At 34.4% G+C, this 20,601-nt stretch overlaps 1 protein-coding gene across 4 annotated transcripts in view; it reads left to right on the top strand.

Moving 5' to 3' along the window:
- The window catches only part of PSMD14 (proteasome 26S subunit, non-ATPase 14), a 111,284-nt gene that overhangs the window by 69,571 nt on the left and 21,112 nt on the right, over positions 1-20,601 (top strand). For all 4 annotated transcript variants that reach the window (XM_023542893.2, XM_010586285.3, XM_064287056.1 and 1 more), the window contains one exon: positions 14,093-14,200. In XM_023542893.2, coding sequence (XP_023398661.1) covers positions 14,093-14,200 — 108 coding nt within the window. The remainder of the gene's footprint in view (positions 1-14,092; positions 14,201-20,601) is intronic.

Raw genomic sequence — 20,601 nt, 5'->3', positions numbered from 1 at the left:
TCACGCATGAGTAATTTGCTCCTTAAACAGTTAACTGTGTGGGTCCAAACAGTCAAACAACATTTACCCAAAAGCAAAGGTGAGAGGCAAGGAGGGGAAAGGAAGCTATATCAATGGAAACACAACAAAAAGAATGGAAATAACAAGAATGCTGACACATTGTAAAACTTGTAACCAATGGCATGGAACAATTTGTATGAAAATTATTTAAAAAAAAAAAAAAAAACTTTGCTGTGGAGTCGATTCCGACTCACAGTGACCCTATTAGGAAAGAGTAGAACTGCCCCATAGCGTTTCCAGGGAGTGGCTGGTGGATTCAAACTGCCAACCTTTTTGTTAGCAGCCAATCTCTTAACCAAATTTGCTGTGTAAACTTTCAGCTAAAACACAGTAAGATATTTAAATTTTATGTATATATTATTAAAAAAAAAAAAAAAGTCAGGTTCTATTTTGTAATATTAGTTTGACTGACTTTATGATACTTTGACTCATGATGGTGGTCACATTGAAAAGGAAAATATAAACTTGAAGGCATTCAAAGAAAGCATTATCAAAACAATGTAAATAAATATGTATTTTATTTTTGGTTATCCTGCTTGTAGTATTTTAAATGAGAGTTTTAGTTTCCAAACCTAGTTTAAATATTGTATAACATTGGAATTTGCATTGTTTATTCCTAATTAATTATAATTTATATTAAAAGAATGCATTTTATTTAAAAACACACTTGTTAACGGCACTGGGTTGGGTTTTGATGGTTGTGTCACATGACTCCATTGACAATGTGGTAAAATGTAGTATTTTTATTTTTAAAATAGTTTATCTAAAATTACTTTATAAGATCACATGTGTCATTGTCTAGTTTTTAGTATATCATGAAAAAATATTTTTTGTAAAAAATTAAGTGTAAGTATCACTGATGATTCACATCACTTGGTGTACCTAACATACAGATTCATCATACATTACACCACTTGGAATGAGGGTCCAGTTCTTTTTATCAGTGATACAACTTCATCTGTAAGGTGTCTGAGTTTGGTTGTAATTTATGGTTCTTTCAATGTCAGGTCCTCTCAAAACTATGAACCAAATTAAATGCCAATAAATCCATGGCCAGCATATCCTGGTTAAATCATTAAACTTAAAAATATAAGTTTATAAAAATGAAGAAATACATAAAACTCTTCTCCTTCCGTCAACATGATTTGACAAAGTAGTCAAAATATTTAGTAAGGCAACTATTGGATCAAGAGTTAGAATGGCAATTATATGTAAATGGGTCTCTACACACCTTTTTTAAAAACTTCCTTCCTGTGTATTTTTATATTCGTATTTTTATATATCCCAAAATTATCTCTGTTTTTGAATGATTAAATAAGCATTGATTCTTTCTTTGTAATCTCAGTTCATTCACAATGTTTTATTTCCTTTTATGGTGACTTGACTATGTATTGAATAATTATTATATGTCAGGTATTGTGCTAACTGTTTCAACTTAATACTATAAAAAAGCTTATTTTTAATAGTAATCCTAGAGATAGACATTATTGTTTTTCTATTTTATCAATAAAAGGCTAAAAAATTAGGGTCAAAGATATTCCCACCACACCTCACCCAAAATCATACCATTGGTAAGCAGCAGAACAAGTATACAAATCCAAGTCTAAAATTTCAGAGCTAAAGCCTTTTAACTGGCTGTTTAATATTAGACTATTATGGAGTATATATTATGGAGTATAAAATCAAGGTAACTCAGGAATGGAAAATGAGTAGCAGAGGTCATTGCAGGGCCTTTTCTTAAGTTGCTATATTAATAGGTGTCACTTCTTTCAGCCCAAATCAAGAAAAGGAACCGCATGTTTTCTCAATAGTTCTCCATACTACTTACAGTGTATGTTAAGTATTTGTTTTTCTCATGCAGTATTTTTTCTATGAATTTGAAAAAGTAATTTAGACAGACTTATCCTTGACAGCTCTTATGACAGCTATAGGACCAAACATCGAGACCAACATAAATGATAAAAGACACTATGTTTCTTAGTCATCTAATGCTGCCAAAACAGAAATACCACAAGTGGATGGCTTTAACAAAGAGGAATTTATTTCCTCACAGTGAAGTAGACTGGAAGTCCAAATTCAAGGTGTCAGCTCCACAGGAAGGCCTTCTCTCTCTGTCGGCTCTGGAAGAAGGTCCTTGTCCTCAATCTTCCCATGGTCAAGGAGCTTCTCAGGCACAGAGACCCTGAGTCCAAAGGATGAGCTCTGCTCCTGGTGCTGCTTCCTTGGTGATATGAGGTCCCCAGCTCTCTGCTTGCTTTCCTCCCCTTTTATCTCTTGAGAGATAGAACATCCTGCAGGCCACACCCCAGGGAAACTCCCTTTACCTTGGATCAGGGAGGTGACCTGAGTGTGTTACAATGCCACACTAATCCTCTCAATATAAAATTACAATCACAAAATGGAGGACAGTCACACAATAGTGGGAATCACGGCCTAACCAAGTTGATACACACATTTTTGGGGGCACAAAATTCAATCCATGACACTATGTGATACAATATTGTAAATATTTTAAATTATATAGATGAGAGATGAAACTTATGGTAATAGCATTTGTATTTTAAATGGGAAGTAAGTTCATAGGAGTTACCAATAAACTCTGCCCTAATCAGTGAAATTATTTTTAAGGTTCTGCTTTATTTTTTAGTTTATTTGTAAAACATACATATTCAACTATTTCTTAACTTCAATTCTCCAATGGCACAGTGGCAACCTCTTGCATAATGTTTTGACATCTTGTATGTTCAGTCCATAACTAAACTAGATCCAGTAGCAAATTTAGAAGTTAATCCAACTTGTAATGTGACTGTACTTCTTCCTCAGGGTAAAAAGAATTATCACTTTGTGCAAAGTTCTTTAAAATAGCATAAAACTGGGTTATGATATTTAATATATTTATAAAACATTATTGCTTTTGCAAACTCATTTTACTCACAGATCTCTCTGTAAAGTCTATCTGTCAGTAAAATATTTATATGATACCTGCTAACTCCTAACAATCTTTGTGTCTGCTCTCTATTCTGAAAGCATAAAAAAATATTGTCTTAGTTATCTAGTGCTGCTATAACAGAAATACTGCAAATGGATGGGTTTAACAAACAGATTTATTCTCTTACAGTTTAGGAGGCTAGAAGTCCAAATTCAGGGTGCCAGCTTCCAGGGGAAGGCTTTCTCTGTTGCCTCTGGGGGAAGGTCCTTGTTATCAATCTTCCTCTGATCTAGGAGCTTCTCAGTGCAGGGACCCTGGGTCCAGAGGATACCCTTCATTCCTGGTTCTTAGTGCTTGGTGGCAATGAGGTCCCTCTTCTCTCTGCTTAATTCTCTATTTTGTATCTCAAACGAGTTTGACTCAAGGTACAACCTAATCCTCTAGATTGAGCCCTGCCTTATTAACGTAACTGCCTCTAGTTCTGCCTCATAGAGGTTAGGATTTACAACACATAGGATAATCACGTCAGATCAGAAAATGGTGGACAGCCACATAATATTGGGAATTATGACCTCGCCAAGTTGATACACGTTTTGCGGGGACACAGTTCAGTCCATAACAAATAGTAACAATCATTTAGGTCAAGTATATATTTATACTAAGTTTTCTTGACAAAATTTTTTCAGTATGATCAGAACTGCTCAATTGATTTTTAAAAATGTGTTTATTTGTGAATCAGTTTATCAGCAGTTATTTCTTAAGCTCACTTGACATGCCTGTATGCTAATGATTTTAGGATACAAAATGAATAAAAAGTGGTCCTTGTCCTTTTCAGGAGATGTCACATGCATTTAGCATCGCGGGTGAGCAAGATAATGTTCTATCAATTATGCATCAATCTGCTGCATTACACACTGATACAATACAAATTATATTGATGTTGCATGTTCCTGTAGCTAAGTATTAAATTGTTTGCTAGAGAGAGAAATAATTTAACAAATATTTATTCAGAATCTCTTACGTGTCAGTAGGCAATAAAGTATTACTTGTATAGCAAATATACCCCCACGCCCCCACCAAAAAAAAAAAAAAAACCTGTTGCTGCCGAGGCAATTCTGACTCATGGCAACTCTATAGGACAGAGTAGAACTGCCCTCTAGGGTTTCCAAGGCTGTAATCCTTACAGAAGCAGACTGCCACATCTTTCTCCCATGGAACAGCTGATGGGTTTGAACCTCCGACCTTTCAGTTCACAGCCAAGCATTTAACCACCTTGCCACCAGGGCTCCTTCGTAGCAAACATAGTAAATGCAGATTGAGTTAGAAGAAAGGAAAAATCATTATAAACTACACAAAATAGAAGAAGCTTGGATTGGCGTTGAGATGTGAGCAGGGCATCACTCAACAGAGGCAGTTGTACCACGTCAGGAAGAATGTAGAAACAGTACCTTTCCACATGGTACTTGCCTCTTTGTTCGTTCTTCTTTCACAGATATATTAAAATATAAAAGGAGCGTTTTTTGTTGTAATTGTTTTTTAATCAGGATTTTGAGAAAGATGGGGTCCTAGAAAGTAAATGCACATAGAGGAGTAAAGAATGAATATTATAAGACCTTACCTTTTATTATCACATATCTGGAAGATTGTGTCTTTTTCCAGGAGCAGGGTGGGGAGGGCAGGCAAGCATTTTACTTATTCAAGAAATTTTGTATTAGGATGTTTTAAGTTGGTGGAGGTTTTACACTACCTAAACAGTAGTTTTGTTTTAAGCCTTTTTTTTTGTCATGTCATCTCCATCTCCTTTTCCTCCTTTCCTCTCCTGCCTCCTCTTTCTTCAAATACTGCAAAGGCCGTGAGTAATGAAGAGCACAGTCTTTGGAATCAGGCCTGAATTAAAATCTTATTTTTATTTCTTCCTTACAGCATGATCTTGAGTAAGTTAACTAATCTTCATGAGCTTTAGTCTTCTTATCTATAAAATAAGGATTTTTATACTTGTCTCATAGTATTGTTAGAATATGGTGTGATAGGATGTATGTAGTGGTTAGAGTGCACAGGACATATAGTAGATGTACAATAAACGGCACTTTATTATTATGAAGATTGAAATAAATATTACTTAAAAGGAGTAGCAACTAACATAATTTAAAGTAGTAGACCAAATATTTTAAAAAATTTTGCTAAAAACAAGTCTATCAATTACTTTTTCACATTTAATAAACAAAAGAAATGAGGACTTTTCCCTACTTGAATTCTGTACATCCTGATTAATTTAGGACTACTCTTCTGATCTAGCTAATTTTTATTGAGCACCTACCATTTTCCAAGGTATTTCCTTTGGGCATGCTGATGAAGAGAAAAATGAATATATCACATGAAGTGATGAGTGCATTGCACTTAGCCTTTTTGTGTTTCAGTCATCTGTTTATGTGTTCCTCTCCCCTACTAGCTTGGGACCTTTTTGAGGGGAGAAACTGTTTCCTGTGTTGAAATTTACATAGCGCTTGGCAAGAAGAGGCTCTTCTTAAATGTTTATAAAACAAAATCAAGGAATGAATGTGTGTCTGTGATATGTTAGCAGAATCATTTATTAAATGACTGAAGCGTGAGATTGTTGAGGTTGGTTAGCCAGTTTTCTCGTGGATATTAATCTTGATGAATTTGAATCTTGTGTAATCAGCTAGAGTTCAAGTTTTAACATGTCATTTTTCCTCCAAAAGGGATGAAAGATTTTTAGAACAGTTGTTACTCATAAGATTCTGTTTTGATCAATATCCCATGAGAATTGATTAGGACTGGGTAGTTCCTAATCCCAGATTGTATACACACATACACATATACCTTTTCTTGATCTAGTTTTCCAAACTGAAGGGAACAAATTGGAAATAGAAAATATAAAAATTCTATTTCTTCTCCTAATATAGCTCTGTGAGCATACCCTTCCAGCCCCTGGCACAAGATTAGTTACTATATTTTGTTTGCTTCCTGCTTTCCATTCTTATTATCAGTTTGAAGTTTTATAACACTCAGATTTAATCTGTGAGAATAATTAAGAAAATATTATAGGTGCTAAAGTACCTACAACAATTCCTTATAAACCTAATAGTTTGTAATATTTGTTTATATGATCAGAAGTTGTCAGCTAGAAATGTATAAGCAATTTTATGTTTAAAATTCTAAGCAGTGTAAATCTTATATATAACAGTTTTAAGGTGTTCTTTTAATCTAGAGCATCTATATTAGTAACATAATCTTTGAGCTAATAGTTATGCTTTAGTACTTCCTGTGCGTTTTGATGTAAATGTACTTCAAATTAGTTTGGATCCAACTTTTTCGGTTAAAATAGAGGAAAACCTTTAAGAGAACGTCCCATTATCTTTAAGAATATTATTTATTGACTATTTTGCTTCTTGAATGCTTTTGTTTCCCCAACCGTGTAATTATCCTTAGTTATTCATTCAGCAGACACTGTGTGTTCAGCATACACTGGAGATACGGAGAAGAACAAGACCTGTTCTCTGTCTTTCTGCCAATTTTGAACCAGGAAACTGTGATTTTGCATAAGGGACCTTTTCAAAGCATATATATATATATATGTATGTATATATATATATATATATATATATATGTATATATATATATTTTTAAGATTACATTCAGAATGATTTGACATAACCATTGTTAATTATGAGGATTTCTCTGTTCCTGAGACTTAGTTTTGGCAGGTTTGATGTGTTTTTATCATTCTGATTCCTAAAGAGGGTAGAATTGACTATGGTAGTAAATTTTCTTCTAAATCATAGTTGATTACTCAGTGGCTATTCTTAGGTTATAGCAAGCTGATTAATAGATGCCCGCTGCAACTTTTCACATTTCGAGTATCTTTACTGTGTGCAGTTTTTATCCCATATTGAACACAAGTCAGAGTTTTATGATGATAAAATTCTTCTGTTCAGTGTACCATGGAGGAGTGTCTCATGACTTCAGAGCTGAGCAGGAGTGTTTAAGAAAATGGGAAGAATACATATTGTTGAAGTAGTGAGTCGATTTTTTAGAGATAGTCTTTTTTTGCAGGAATAAATAAACATGTATGGTTAAACTTTATACAGAATAGTAAAGAAAAATGCTTGGTTGAAACTTTTAAATAAATATTTATTCTGCACCATATGTATGCTACGTACTCTACTAGGGATTAGATATTCAGTGATGAATGAGATATAAACCCTGCCATCAAGTAGCTGAATCTAATAGTGGTTTTCTTGCTTTTATGTTGTGATAATTATAATACCAAATAGGCTGGTGATGACGAGCACTGCTTTGGGCATGCTGCATAGGTACAAATCATAGCTGTATCACTTAACTAGCTGACGTGAATCATTTAACGTATTCACGTCGTCTGAGCCTCAGTTTCCATAAATTGGGAATATTAACAGCTTTTTGGTTGTTTGGAGGATTAGAAAAGTTAATTTCTATATAGTATTTAGTTAATAAACCAAGTAAAAATACATAAAAGTGATGCACAACAAAATACATAAAAGTTCACATATTTTATCCTACTAAGATGACTTTGCCTATTGAGAGATGGTAGGTATATTTGCAACTTTTCTGAAGGTGGTGTTAGACACACAAATATACGTAAGTCACCTGTTCTGCTCACCCACCTGTCCTTCTGCCCTGCTAATGTGGTTGAGCCCTAGATTGTTTTTCCTTTACCTCATGTGGGACTGTCAACAAGGGTACTAGTGGTGTTGCTTTAATTTGTCTATTAAAAAAGGATCTGAAATCACTTGTTCGTTGTATATAGGCTGACTGAGTAGCCACCAGATACAGTTGGCACTCTGGGTTGATATCAGACCGGTGACCTGGAGATAATAGTCTCTTGTAGCTCATTAACAGTTCCCTGAGGAGTCCGGTTTTTAAGTTCACTGTTGATTTGTCACATATGAGTCTAGAAATACCTTTCATTTAGGAGTATCAAGATTCTAGGCATGTTAAGTCATTTTTTAAAAGAGATAATAACATTCAATATAACTACACTTTTTTCTTCCTTTTACTTAAGAATTTTCCTAAGGAAATACATGTCTTAAAATGTCTGTTCCTAATTTTCTTTTGATGTTTTTATATGCCAGGCACCTATGGGTGACAAATTTATAATTCTGATTTGATTTTTAGGGTAACTTTTTTTCTAATCCTGACACTATATTATAGTAGTAGTACTCTGCTTAGTTACTGTGTCAGTTTGTGTCCTCCAAGAAACGGATGCCAAAATGGGATTAGACATGCAGAGATTTATTGGGGGAAATACTTGTGAAGGATAAAGGCGAGAAGAAGCAGGAGTAAATGGGGAAAGCCTTCAGACTGCAGCATAGTTCTGAGAACATTTCAGCCAGGCTGTTGGGGAGTCCCTGAGGTAAAGTTGCCCTTTAGAGGAGTCCTTCTTTTGGCAGTAATGGCTAGATTCTAGAACCCCTGCTGAGCTCAGTCATTGGCTGGGAGCAGCCCAGGGGAAGTGTGACCTGGTGTGAACACCCAGTGGATCTAAAGGTATAGCAGCTGGGGGTTGTCAGTCAGCTATGCTGTCCACAGCAGGTTCTCTTGAAAGGAGATCTGAGCTGGGTAACTCCATGACCGCCACAGTTAATAACAGTAAAAACTGTAGTGACAGGTACGCTTGTATTACTTTATTTAATCCTCTTGACAACTCTGCGAGGTATCTTTAATGAGCAAATGGAGACATTGAGAAGTTAAATAACTTGTCATAGGTCACTTAGCTAGCAAGTAATAGAGCCAGAATTCTAACTTAGGCAGGATTCTGACTCTAGCATGCCTCAAGCATTTAAACCCTGACATCATGCTGAATACTTGGGCACACTGTAAAAAAAATTCTGCTAAACTTTATTTTATAACATAAGTAAATTATTTTCATGTTTCATGAATTTAAAATATCTCATTTTCTTTTCCTATACTAATTTTTAAAGATCACTTCATTTTCATTAAGGCATATATGCTTAAAACTTGTGACTTTACTGTTTGAATTTTGATACATGTCTTCACTTGTCAAAAAAAGTACATTATGCTAGTTACACCCCATCCCCCTTTTCTCCCAATATACTGCAGTTGTACTACAGATCTCTGTCTACAGTAAGCAATTCTCCAAGGATGAAGAAAGAAAATGTACATACACATAGGAATTTCTTTTCCAGAGCTAAAATTGACATTTTATAAATAATTTCCACGTTGCAAACTTGAGACTAAGAAATCACAGCAATTCAGTGATATGCATTTGGCATGAGTCAGTTTTAGTTCGTAGTGCTTTTCATTGGAAATGGCATAAAAAGTAAGATTTCTCTGAATTTTTTATGCTGTGGGCTTACAAGAGACATAAGATGTTTTTCTCTTATAGATGTCTGGCAGTGCATGGCAGCAGAAGTAACGAAATGGTCACAAAGCCCAGCAGTACTTCCTAGGTCACATGCGCCATTAATTTTTTAAGAATCCAGAAACAACCTAAGCAGTTGATAACAGGTCATTTCTAGGTGATAAAGGGTATATGATATGGGGTGTTGCTTTTCTTTCCACACTTTGCATTTTTGTAGTCATTTGGAGATAGCACTTTTATTGTAGAAGGCTTATATATTTTTGAATATGTAGCCGAACTAGTAATTGGATTTTACTTTTTTTTTTTTTTTTAGTGTTAGACATTGATTTTGAGGTCTTACAATTTTTGTTTAAAGGTTTATGTGTTTTAATTATTTCAATTCATTTTATATATATTTTAGTAAGTTAACCTGTGAGGTTTTAGAAGATGCAGATTATTTTAGTTTTTTTTTTCTTTTAAGCTCAAGAAAATGAATCCATTGTAAATACTTAAAACATTGATCCTATTCTATCTTAAACACTTCCCATAGTCATTACCATCAATATAAGTGCAATAAAAAATGCCAAAGGTAGCTACTGTGGGAAAAAAAAAAAAAAGATATGAATTACGTAAGTACTGCCAGAGTGTATATGCATCTTTCTTTAAAAACACCTTTGTATTAAACTAATTTTAAGAGCTGTAATAAATTAAATGAAGAACTTGATAACTATAGATTTGTGCTTTAGAAATTTAGTCTAGTTTTTCCATGACCTGGCAGTTGATATGAAAACATGAATTTAAAAATGAATAGCATGTTGGATGAACTGTACTGTACTCAATGAAAGAAGCCAAAAAATTATGGATTAAACTGATTTGCAAATAATTAGAGTTTTGAGCCTTAAACTGTATTCATTATTAAAATGAAATGATAGGTCCTTCATCCTGGGCATGCTTGGAATAAATATGGAACACGGTTATTGTTTTTAAAACTATTTTGCTTTTATAAGCTAAGACAGATGTAGAAAAAGATGCAGTTTTTATTTTGCATTGGCAGCTTCCAAATATTTAGTATCTATTTCCAAGAGTTGCAATTAGTAAAGCAACCATGGTACTGAAATCTGCACATCCCACAAGCTAATTATATTTGCAAGGTCAGAGTGAATACATATTTTCAGAAAAATAAAGGGTTATATAAATATGTGTCTTCTACTTGGCTGTTATATCACAGTTTGTTGATCTGGAGTATAATGTGTACAATTCACAAATTTGTCTGATAACAGAAAGTGGTGTGTGATTGTGTTTATTTTACTAACCAGTATATTCACAGCAATCACTTCCAAATATCTCTCCAGTAAAGATGTGTTAATTACAAAACAGACAAGGTCTTCTATTATATTAAAGCTACTAACAAGAAGACAGCAGGAATCACACATGTAAATAGCATCATCAACCCCTATTTTAGTCCTCTGTTTTGATCTGTGAGTTGCGCATAGACCAAAGGTGCTATTAAAGACTGAGTGTATGAAATAGGCAGCATTATATGAACAAAATTTATTCAACAAGAAAACAGACCTTTAACATGAATTTAACAAGCCTGAGAAATTATAAACTATCATATGCTGCAGATTCATGCAGTGATAATAAACAAAAAAGGAAAGTAAGAGGTTTCCCTAAGCTAGCCAAACTGCTAATGGTTTTGTTATAAGCTGTCTACTGTTGCAGTGACCTCTGAAAAGTCTCAAGGCACTTGTACCAGAAAAAATTAAATGGTCAGGCTGGTGAACAGAGATTCAATGTGGTGTGTAGGACTTCAGCATGGAAAGGAATTTTAAAGGTCTACCATCATATTCCTGAAAACATTCTTCATACTTTAGCTTGGAGGTTTTTGTTATTGCATGTTAAGGAAGTAAATTTTGTGAGTTTTTTGGGTTAAATTATTATTTGAATTTTTAAGACATAAATTGAACTGGTTTAATGTATATATACTTCAAAACTAACTGTTTAGAAAATTCAGGTAGCTCCCCAAAATGGATTGTTCTTCCTTGTCTCCCAATACCTTAATTAATCCTTGGGGGTTTTGTTCAGTATGTTGTATCTAAGATTTCTGTTCTTAACCATGGAGTGACCACTTTGCTGTCATTCTATTGCATCACGCTATAAATACACAAACATGGAGAAACGCCTTCAGCTTATACACACCTCCAAGTGCTCACTAGGGCTTTTTTTTTAATCTTACTGTGGCATAATTAACACCTTCTTCACCCAGTGCTCATTAGTGCACTGGACATTAATGAGTCTATTTTGATAAGTTGTTCTAAAGGATAAACCTGCTTATTCTTACAGTGCAAAAAGCAATTATAAAATTGTACAGAAATTAAAATGTAGGCTATCTTGCCATATTTGTATTTTTATTGCGTACTAAATCTAATTTTGGTCTGCAGGTTGTTGAACATGTTAGTTTCCTTAAGACAGTTGCTATAGTGATGGCAGCAAATTCTTTTAATCTTGGTGTATTCATTTCCTATTGGCTTTCATATTGATACTTAGGAATTGTCAGTCTAAGCATGTAGGCCATCGTTTATTAGTTGAAGAGTATATTAAGACCTTGAATTTTTCTCTTAATTTCTTAAAAGAATTAATAATTTTTAATATTTGTTTTTAACAAATGATATCTACTTAGCTGGTATTTTCATTTCCTTTTAATAAAGTTTCACACCTGCTTATAATATTACAGAGAAATATTACAGAGACTTCTTTTTGCTTAAAATAGTTGTCTGCTGTTTTAGTTTGAAAGCATTTACTATAAAAACATATAGACATTTTTGTTGTGACATATAATGGAATATTCATGGTTTTATAGAAGTAGGTTTTTTCAACAAATGTTTTTGCTGAAACCTTAAAATGAATTCAAAGTATTCTAAAGGCGATTGGACCAAACTGATACCTTGCTCTGAAATATTTACCATTAATAGTTAGGGTAGCAATTCTTAATTCTGTATTTGTTTAAGTTATATATTTCTTGTCCGTCAGAATGGTCACTTTTCCCCTTCTTTGCCCATATTTTAACTTCATCTTATTTTATGTGCTCTTCAGTAAAAAATGTGAGAAATTTTTTCTCTTACTTCTGTATGGTTTTTCAACAGTTATTTGAAGTTATGATATCATCTGATCAAAGTGTGTCTGATACTAGTACTTTTATATTGCTTTATGAAAAATATATGATTAGAACAATTTTAAGTATAAAAGGCCGTATTGATTTGTAAATAAAATGTGAAAGTTGTGTGGATTAAGGTTATTGTATAAAAGAAAAAAAAGAATTTTCACAAACTATCAAATCAGTCATGTTCTGGGGATGCTTGGTTTTATTTTGAGACAGTGAAATCTATGGAGAAATTCAAACTGTTAAAAATAAAAGCAAAATTCAGGTGGTTGTTGTTGTTTTTTGGCTGACCAGGATGGACAGAGACCTTGGGTTGATTCACTTGTTATGATGTTTTGGTCTAAGTTTATACTGTTCACCCTTTGTAGAAGCCTTTTAGAAATAATGATTTTTTTCTTCTTCTTTAAACCCTGTTCTTTAACATATAACATGCAAAAATACTTAGTAATAAAAAGATTTTTAGACTTGTTTAGACTTTAGTTGACTTAACATGAAGATAAATTTTATTTTTTCTTAGTATCCACAAACAATAGTTATACAAATGAAAACAATCTAGTTGATAACAGCTTTTAAAACTTTGTCAAATCTCAGTTTTTTAGGACTTTTAAAGGCACATCTAGAAGCAGTATTATTGTGCATTAAGGTTATTCTGTGTGATTAGTGTATTGGGTTTAATAGTAGTTGAGTTAGATTTTCTGAAAGAGGCATCTGTCTTAAAGTCACAGGACTTGAAAATTTCATAATGTTTAAAAGCTTTAACGAATTCTCTGAAATCCAAGGTAATGATGAGAAAATATGTGGTTCTTGTTAAATCACTTAATGTATAAGAGCTAACGTGATATTGTATCTTAAGAATTAGAAGTCTTCCTGTGCAGAAATACTAAATACACTTAGCAGAAAGAGGATAGCTATGGTTATTTCTTTACTCTGAATTTAGGACCCTATCAATCTATACCAGGTTCCTGGCTTAAAGCACAGATGACCTTGGTTTTCTTATATTGTGCCTCCTTTACTTGACAGTGGCATGGACATTTAAGACTATCAGACAAGGTATAAAGTCTTTCATAGTCAGAAGAAGTAAAAGGTATCTGACTAGAAGAGAATACGTGGGGCAAGTGCCTTGCTGACTGTAATTTTGTTGTCATTTCAAGTACTGTGGTGGTATAATTGATGTGACAGGCTGAGCTTTAGATGTGGTCCCTTAGCTTGTGCTCACTTTCAGTTTTAGTTCTCTTTGTCATTCATTTTGATTAGGTAAAATTTAGGTGACAAACATGCACACCAATGAAGACTATTCGATATAAGTTTAGTAATCATGTATTTCAATAATAAAGATGCAAAGTTAATATTTTTCTTCACTGCTTCATGAAAGTTGCAATTATTGGTGTCACCTTACATTACAAGGTAGAAGGTGGTGAGCTGATGGCACAGTCAGCAGGAGACTCTTTTTTATTAATATTATAATTAAATGGTTTTCTGGAAATAGGCCAGAAACAGATGCAAGTTGATCATGCTTTGTCCACTGTTGCTTGGCATCATCACTCGCTTTTTAAAAAAGAATTGACCTGACACCTTGTTTTTACAGGTTGTTATTGATGCCTTCAGATTGATCAATGCTAATATGATGGTCTTAGGACATGAACCAAGACAAACAACTTCAAATCTGGGTCACTTAAACAAGCCATCTATCCAGGTAATCCTGCTAAAACTCTGTTTTTACCTGCTATATGTAGTCATTTCAAGACCTAATTCTTGGCATTTTAATTTGCTTGCTTTTAATTTTTACTGTGCTTTAAAAGAGGATTATAGAAATATTGCTGTATTTTGGGAAACCCTGGTGACGTAGTGTTCAAGTGCTACAGCTGCTAACCAAAGGGTTGGCAGTTCGAATCTACCAGGCACTGCTTCGAAACTCTATAGGGCAGTTCTACTCTGTCCTATAGGGTCGCTATGAGTCGGAATCGACTCGACGGCACTGGGTTTGGATTTTTTGGTTAGCCATATTTCGAGGCTCCCCTTTTTGGGAGCATAGTAGAGCCTGTATCTTGGGAGTACCTTCTAGCTCTGCATAGTCAGCACTGTAGAAAAGGACATAGAGGAGTTTCATATGCAGTACATTAGCTATCATCATTGATTGGTTAGTAGACATTTCTTATAGCTGCAAATAATAGAGAAATTGACGTAATGTTTAAGAGACCCCCAGAAACAGTTCTTAAATAATACTTGAAATTTTCTGCCTTTTTTTTGTTTAATCACTACCTTTAAAACAAATAGTGTAAAACACTGTGCATTATTTTTGATTAGAGTTTGTATCTTGTTTGTTTGTTTTACAGTGATGTTAACTACCCTTATTGGAGTTACTGGTATTTATACACTTGGTATCCTCCTGAGTGACTAATATTTTCTTTGTATCATTCATATGCCTCATTGTTTTTACACAGATCTTTATTGTCTGCAAAAATTATTTTAAATATGTTTTTAAATGCACAAATACCTATGTCTCTATAGGTAATTGCATCTCTGAAGATTAATTAAAGGACAGAAATAGCGTGTTTGGTTAAATAGAGCACGTAAAACAAAGACATTGTCCTATGGTGCCATTCATTGTCTTTGGGGAGTTGTGGTTTTGACAGTTGACCATGGTGAAGCCTAGGTTACACTTCGATAACTTCATACTTTTAGAGGCTAAATTTTGCAACAGTCACTCATCTGAAATCTCTATCAGAGAGAAACGTTTTGTTTCAAAGGATTGAGGTGTGTTACTTTTGAAAAAAATTTTTTTTCCAAGTCCAAGAATACTGACTGCGAAGTGTAATGAGTATGAAATAAGCAACCAGTGTTTTTGATTGGGTACAGACAAGCCCGTGCTTGCTTGTTTCAAGAGAATATATTATCAGACCTTTTTAGCCTGTGATAATGACCTTTCTTATAAACCCCCATAGCATCATACGGCTTCATTATTTTTTGCGAAAGGTTAAATAGCATTTTACAATCTAAGGTCATTGTGATTACTGCATGGTTTATTTCTGCCAGAAGTTTTCACTAATTGCAAGTCAACAGCCACCTGTTGCAAATTTTATCTTTTAAATTAAAACACTGCTTTCTAACCTTAAAGACAGAGTATGATTGATATGAAAATCTGTCTCTTTCTACATTAGTCCAGTTTGTCTTTTTTTGGTCCTACCTTATATCCTGTGAAATTTAAGACCAACTTTAGAAACCTAAGTTAAAAGGACCTGTGTATGTAACAGCTATAGCATCATTGTTTTTCCTTTCATTTTAGTTTGTTTTGCCTTCCAATTAAAATCTGTAAATATATTTCTTTCACAGTTTATATAGCGCCCATCAGAATGACATCTATCTGGGTGCTTTACAATTTTAAGACAATTTCAATATTAAAACACTCAGTGGGATCAAGCCAAAAAGTGACAGAACAGAGCCACACCTTAAAACACTTTTTTGTCTAAGACAAGCTAGAAAGAAATCAGCCCAGAAGAACCTTAAGTGAATGGTAAAATATCCATAATGAAATTTTAATATATGTTAGCAAATTTTTTAACTCCAGGATCAGAAGCCTTTTGGAAATGCTGTGGCTTTTATTTTGAAGAGGAAGTTAGCTAGTGTTAACAGGGGCCTCACACCTCAGCCAGCTTTCCCACAGTAGGAATGGAAGCACAACAGCAGCCATCAGCACATATGCTGGTGGTCACCGATGCTTTTCAAACACTGATTACTTTACTGTTATACTTAAAGCAGTAGGGGGAAATTAGGATGACATTGTGGACTACTACGTAATAAATATGCTAAGTCAGAACGATTCTGAGATAGGGTATACACGTTCTCCTTTTCATAAATATATATTTTATAAACTGTGCCTATATACAGTCAATCCTCATTATTTATGGATTCCATATTTGCAAATCTGTCTACTGCTAAAATTCATTCATAAGTCCAAAACCAATACTCATGGTGCTTTCATGGACATGCTGTATGGACAAATACAAATAGGAAAAAAAGAGAGAGAGGCTTAATTCTCCCTACTGAAAAAAGGGAAGAGATTTCCCCGCTTTTCTTGAGTATTTACTTTGGAAAACTTGTAATTTTAAGTTCTTTCTCCAGTTCTTTGAAATGTATATAAATTGTTTTAAAGTCTAGTTAAGCCTCTTACCAGTTTTACAACCCAGGAATGTTTCCTCAGGGACCTGGAAGCCATCTTTTGAAATGTTATCTATCAAGGAAGAAAGTTATCTCTCAGTATCCTGGGAGGCTAGAAGCCTAACTTGAGCTGGCACTTGGTTCCAAGTTGCAAACCTACCCTCAGTCATAAAGATATGAGAAATTAATTTTTTTCCCTCTTTGGATAAAGGCAATTAGTAAACAGGTGGCTATTCCAATTACTGGGTGAATTTAGGGTGAACTATATAACATACGGTGTTGACAATTCCTCTTACTTTAGGACCAGCTTTATTTAGGGACAAGTTAAAGTACCGTTGGCTGTGAATTCAGTGTTAATGAATCAGCAATATATATTAAACAGAAACACACATAAAACAAGATTATGTGTTCATCCATTGACAGAAATGTCACCAGAGGCTCACAGGAACTAAACCCTGTATTTGCTTTAGAGCAATGATTCAGTATTTGCTAAGTCAGTGTCCATGGTGACATTGTAGATCATAACTACCATAAATAACAGGAATCACCTGTAATTACATTTACACCAAGGTGTTAGTATTGATAACCTCTGGGTGTTAAGATTATGGAAATTTTTTTCTTATATTTCCTTGCCCATATTTCTTAAACTTTGTACTGTAAAACATATATTACTTTTAGAAAATATTATTTTTAAAGCACTGATGGCAATTAATGTTGCAGATATTTACCATAACACAAAGCTAATAGACAAAATTCATATTCATATTTGTGTTTAATATAAGAAGAAAGCATTAATAATTCTGGTAAGAGGAAAAGTATAATGCTTACACTATAAGCTTTTATATTCTGTGCTTGGAACATCTGATTTCACAAGTATTGAAGGGAAAATAACATTTATTTTAGTAACTAAATTTTTTAAACAATTTTATTAGCCGTTCAGTGTCATCTCAGATTTAGAAGACAGCAGTACCATAGTAGATACGAAGATTGGTTGTCAACTTCATGGAAATTTAATCAATATTAATGCATAGATGCATTGTGCTAGGGCTGTGAGCCTCTATGTGGAGCCATGAGTACAACTACATTGTCTTATAGAGTTAAACTTTTTGAAAAACATTGTATTCAGTAGTTATTGAACAGTTATAAAACAGTTGCACTGGAAGAAGCCATTGTGGTCATTTTGCAGGTGAGAAAACTGAGGCCCAGAAAGTGTACGAGTTATCCAGGTCATTCAGTGGGTTAACGTAGGAACTGGTACTCATAGCTGAGTCTCCTCATTCTTTTATACTATAGCTGGAAGTTTAATCAATTAATTTTTGTGTAGGTAATATATGTATACAGTTCAGGATTTTAAAAGTATAAAAAGGTATGTAGCAAAAACTTTTTCTTCCACCTTTGCCTTCAGCAACTTAGTTCTCCGTTCTAGAAGTAACCATTATTCCCATGGTTTGTTTCCTTTAGAGTTACTCTATTTATATACAAAAAGCTTCATTTTAAATGTGATTTAATGGATATCCTTTAGCATCACATTTTCAGTTTATCAGGGTAAAATACAGTGAAACCTGTGAGAGCCAGAACTCAAAAGGACTGCCTGTTTTTCCAGGTCTCACAAGTTTTCCACCTTTGACAGGGTGCAGTCTTATCACTTTTCTGTCACCCCTTTTAGTGGAAAATATTTGAATTTTCCTTCTCTGACAGGTTTCTACCTTACACAGGTTTTACTGTAATTGAAGGTAAACAAATTTATCTTTAGGTCTAAACATACCTTACTTTTTTGGAGTGTGAAACTTTTTTAACCTATCAAGAACTTATGAATAGGTTATCTATAATTCATAAGCTGTGTATTTTATAATACACCTGCTTTTCCACAGCACGGCTATGTGGAGGTATAAGATAACTTCTGACTTCTTAGTGGTCCAGGCAATGTCAATGACATGATTGGGGTGGGTTTTAGTTGCTTTTATTAGCTGACATAGTATTTATGTAGAATGGGTTCCACTCCAAGCCATTTAAATAGGGAATCTTATTTTATGAACTGTGGTCAGCAGTCCCTTTATATAAAACTTAGGATTCTACACAATTCCATTCAACCTGGTACCGCAGCTGCCTCTCATGAACTGCCTATATTTCCATTCTGTAGTTTCTACCACTTTGCTTATACATCACTGCAGTGCTAGGATTTGTACTTTTCCTTCTCAACTATTATTTATGCTCCAGTGGTTTTATCCAATTTCAAAAATTAATTGGGATTAGGTACCTATTCTCCCAGAGACATTTCTCATACTTAGTAATTCATATGAATGAATGGATGAATATAGAAATATTAATCATTCAAAATGATGGTTGATTTTGAAGTTTATTTCACCATGATGAATATTTGTGTACTTGTTTTGAGTGTATCATGCCAACAATATTATAAAGCTTCACTCTAAAGATTGACTAGAGAAGTATAAAAATAACTCAGAAATTAATCAGAGGAATCTCAAACTCCCCCTTTCTAGTTCCTCCTCCAAGCCATTTTTTCTCTGAATAGACAGCCTCTTAGACTGCTGCTGGGTACCAGCCTAGGCAGAAATTCCTTCTTTGCAAGGTTGGCAGGCTTTAAGCAAAGAAAACATGGGTAAGGATGTGTAAGAAGCAAATAAGCTAAGAGCTGTTGGCATTCAGAATATATTGTCTTAGAAATGGTGCTGTAAAAGGTGGCTAGGTTGCTATGAGTTGGAATCGACTCAACGGCAACAGGTTTAGCTTCCTAGGTTAGCCACTGAAAGAAAGCTTACTTAGCCCACAATATATAATACTGTAGGAGAGCGCCATTCTTTGTAACAGTGCTTCTGTGAGAAGCTGTTCCAGATTTCAAACAGCCGATTAATGAATGAACTGTGGGAACATACTTTGTTTTAATGAAGAATTGCCTAAGTTTTGCCAAGTCTGTCATATGTTTAAGTGTAAATTAAAAAGTTAAGTATGAGGTTTAAGAAATTCCCTAGCTATAACTTTCTCCTTTATCTGTCTGATATATGATGGCATTTTGCTAGTACATTTTATCTTTAATTTGCAATTTGACCCTTTCAAAAGGTTAGTCTCCTCCTTGATAGAACTAATCTTATGCTTGGCGTATGCTGCTACAACTCATGATTGTGTCAGATTGGTGATTTAATTTGAGAGAATTTATTATTCACTGAGCTAAACAGGCTGTTCTTTTTGAGCTCATGGGGAAGGAGGACCTAATGCGTGGTCAGCTTAGTTATGGTTTGGGATGAATGTGCAGGTGATATGTGAAACTGGAAGACTGCTTGAGGATATCATTTGATTTAAACTTACATTTCCTTTGTTATTATTATGGCTGTTAATCTTTCATGCTCCCTGCGTTTGTTTTGGTGTCCCTGGGTAGTACAAACAGTTAATGTACTTGGCTGCTAAACAAACATTTGGAGGTTCAAGTCCCCCCAGAGGCACTTCAGAAGAAAGCCCTGGTAGTCTACGTCCAGGAAACCAGCTATTGAAAACCCTACGGAGTACAGCTCTCTTCTGACACAGATGGGGTCACCATGAGTCAGAGTCAGCTTGACAGCAGCTGATGTTAATTTTACTACTGTAAGTCCCTGGATTACTCCCATTTAGGGACAACTCACACTCACCCTGTAATGTTATGTAAATTTACCCTCACTTTGAAGTGAATGATACAACTTCTTCAGGACAGTCACCTTTGCTTGCTGCACATACCAAAAACCCACTGCTGTTGAGTCAATACTGACTCACAGCGACCCAATAGGACAGGGTAGAACTGCCCCACAGGGTTTCCAAGGAGCGCCTGGTGGATCTGAACTGCCGGCCTTTTCGTTAGCAGCTATAGCTCTTAACCACTACGCCACCACGGTTTCCTTGCTGCACGTGCCGCTTTTAAATCACTGAAAAGGCTTCAAGCCTTTTCTTGCA

This window comes from Loxodonta africana, chromosome 6 (assembly GCF_030014295.1).
Source record: "Loxodonta africana isolate mLoxAfr1 chromosome 6, mLoxAfr1.hap2, whole genome shotgun sequence".
NCBI lineage: Eukaryota > Metazoa > Chordata > Mammalia > Proboscidea > Elephantidae > Loxodonta > Loxodonta africana.
The sequence above is the reverse complement of the archived record's forward strand: the minus strand, read 5'-3'. Positions and strand labels throughout refer to the sequence as shown.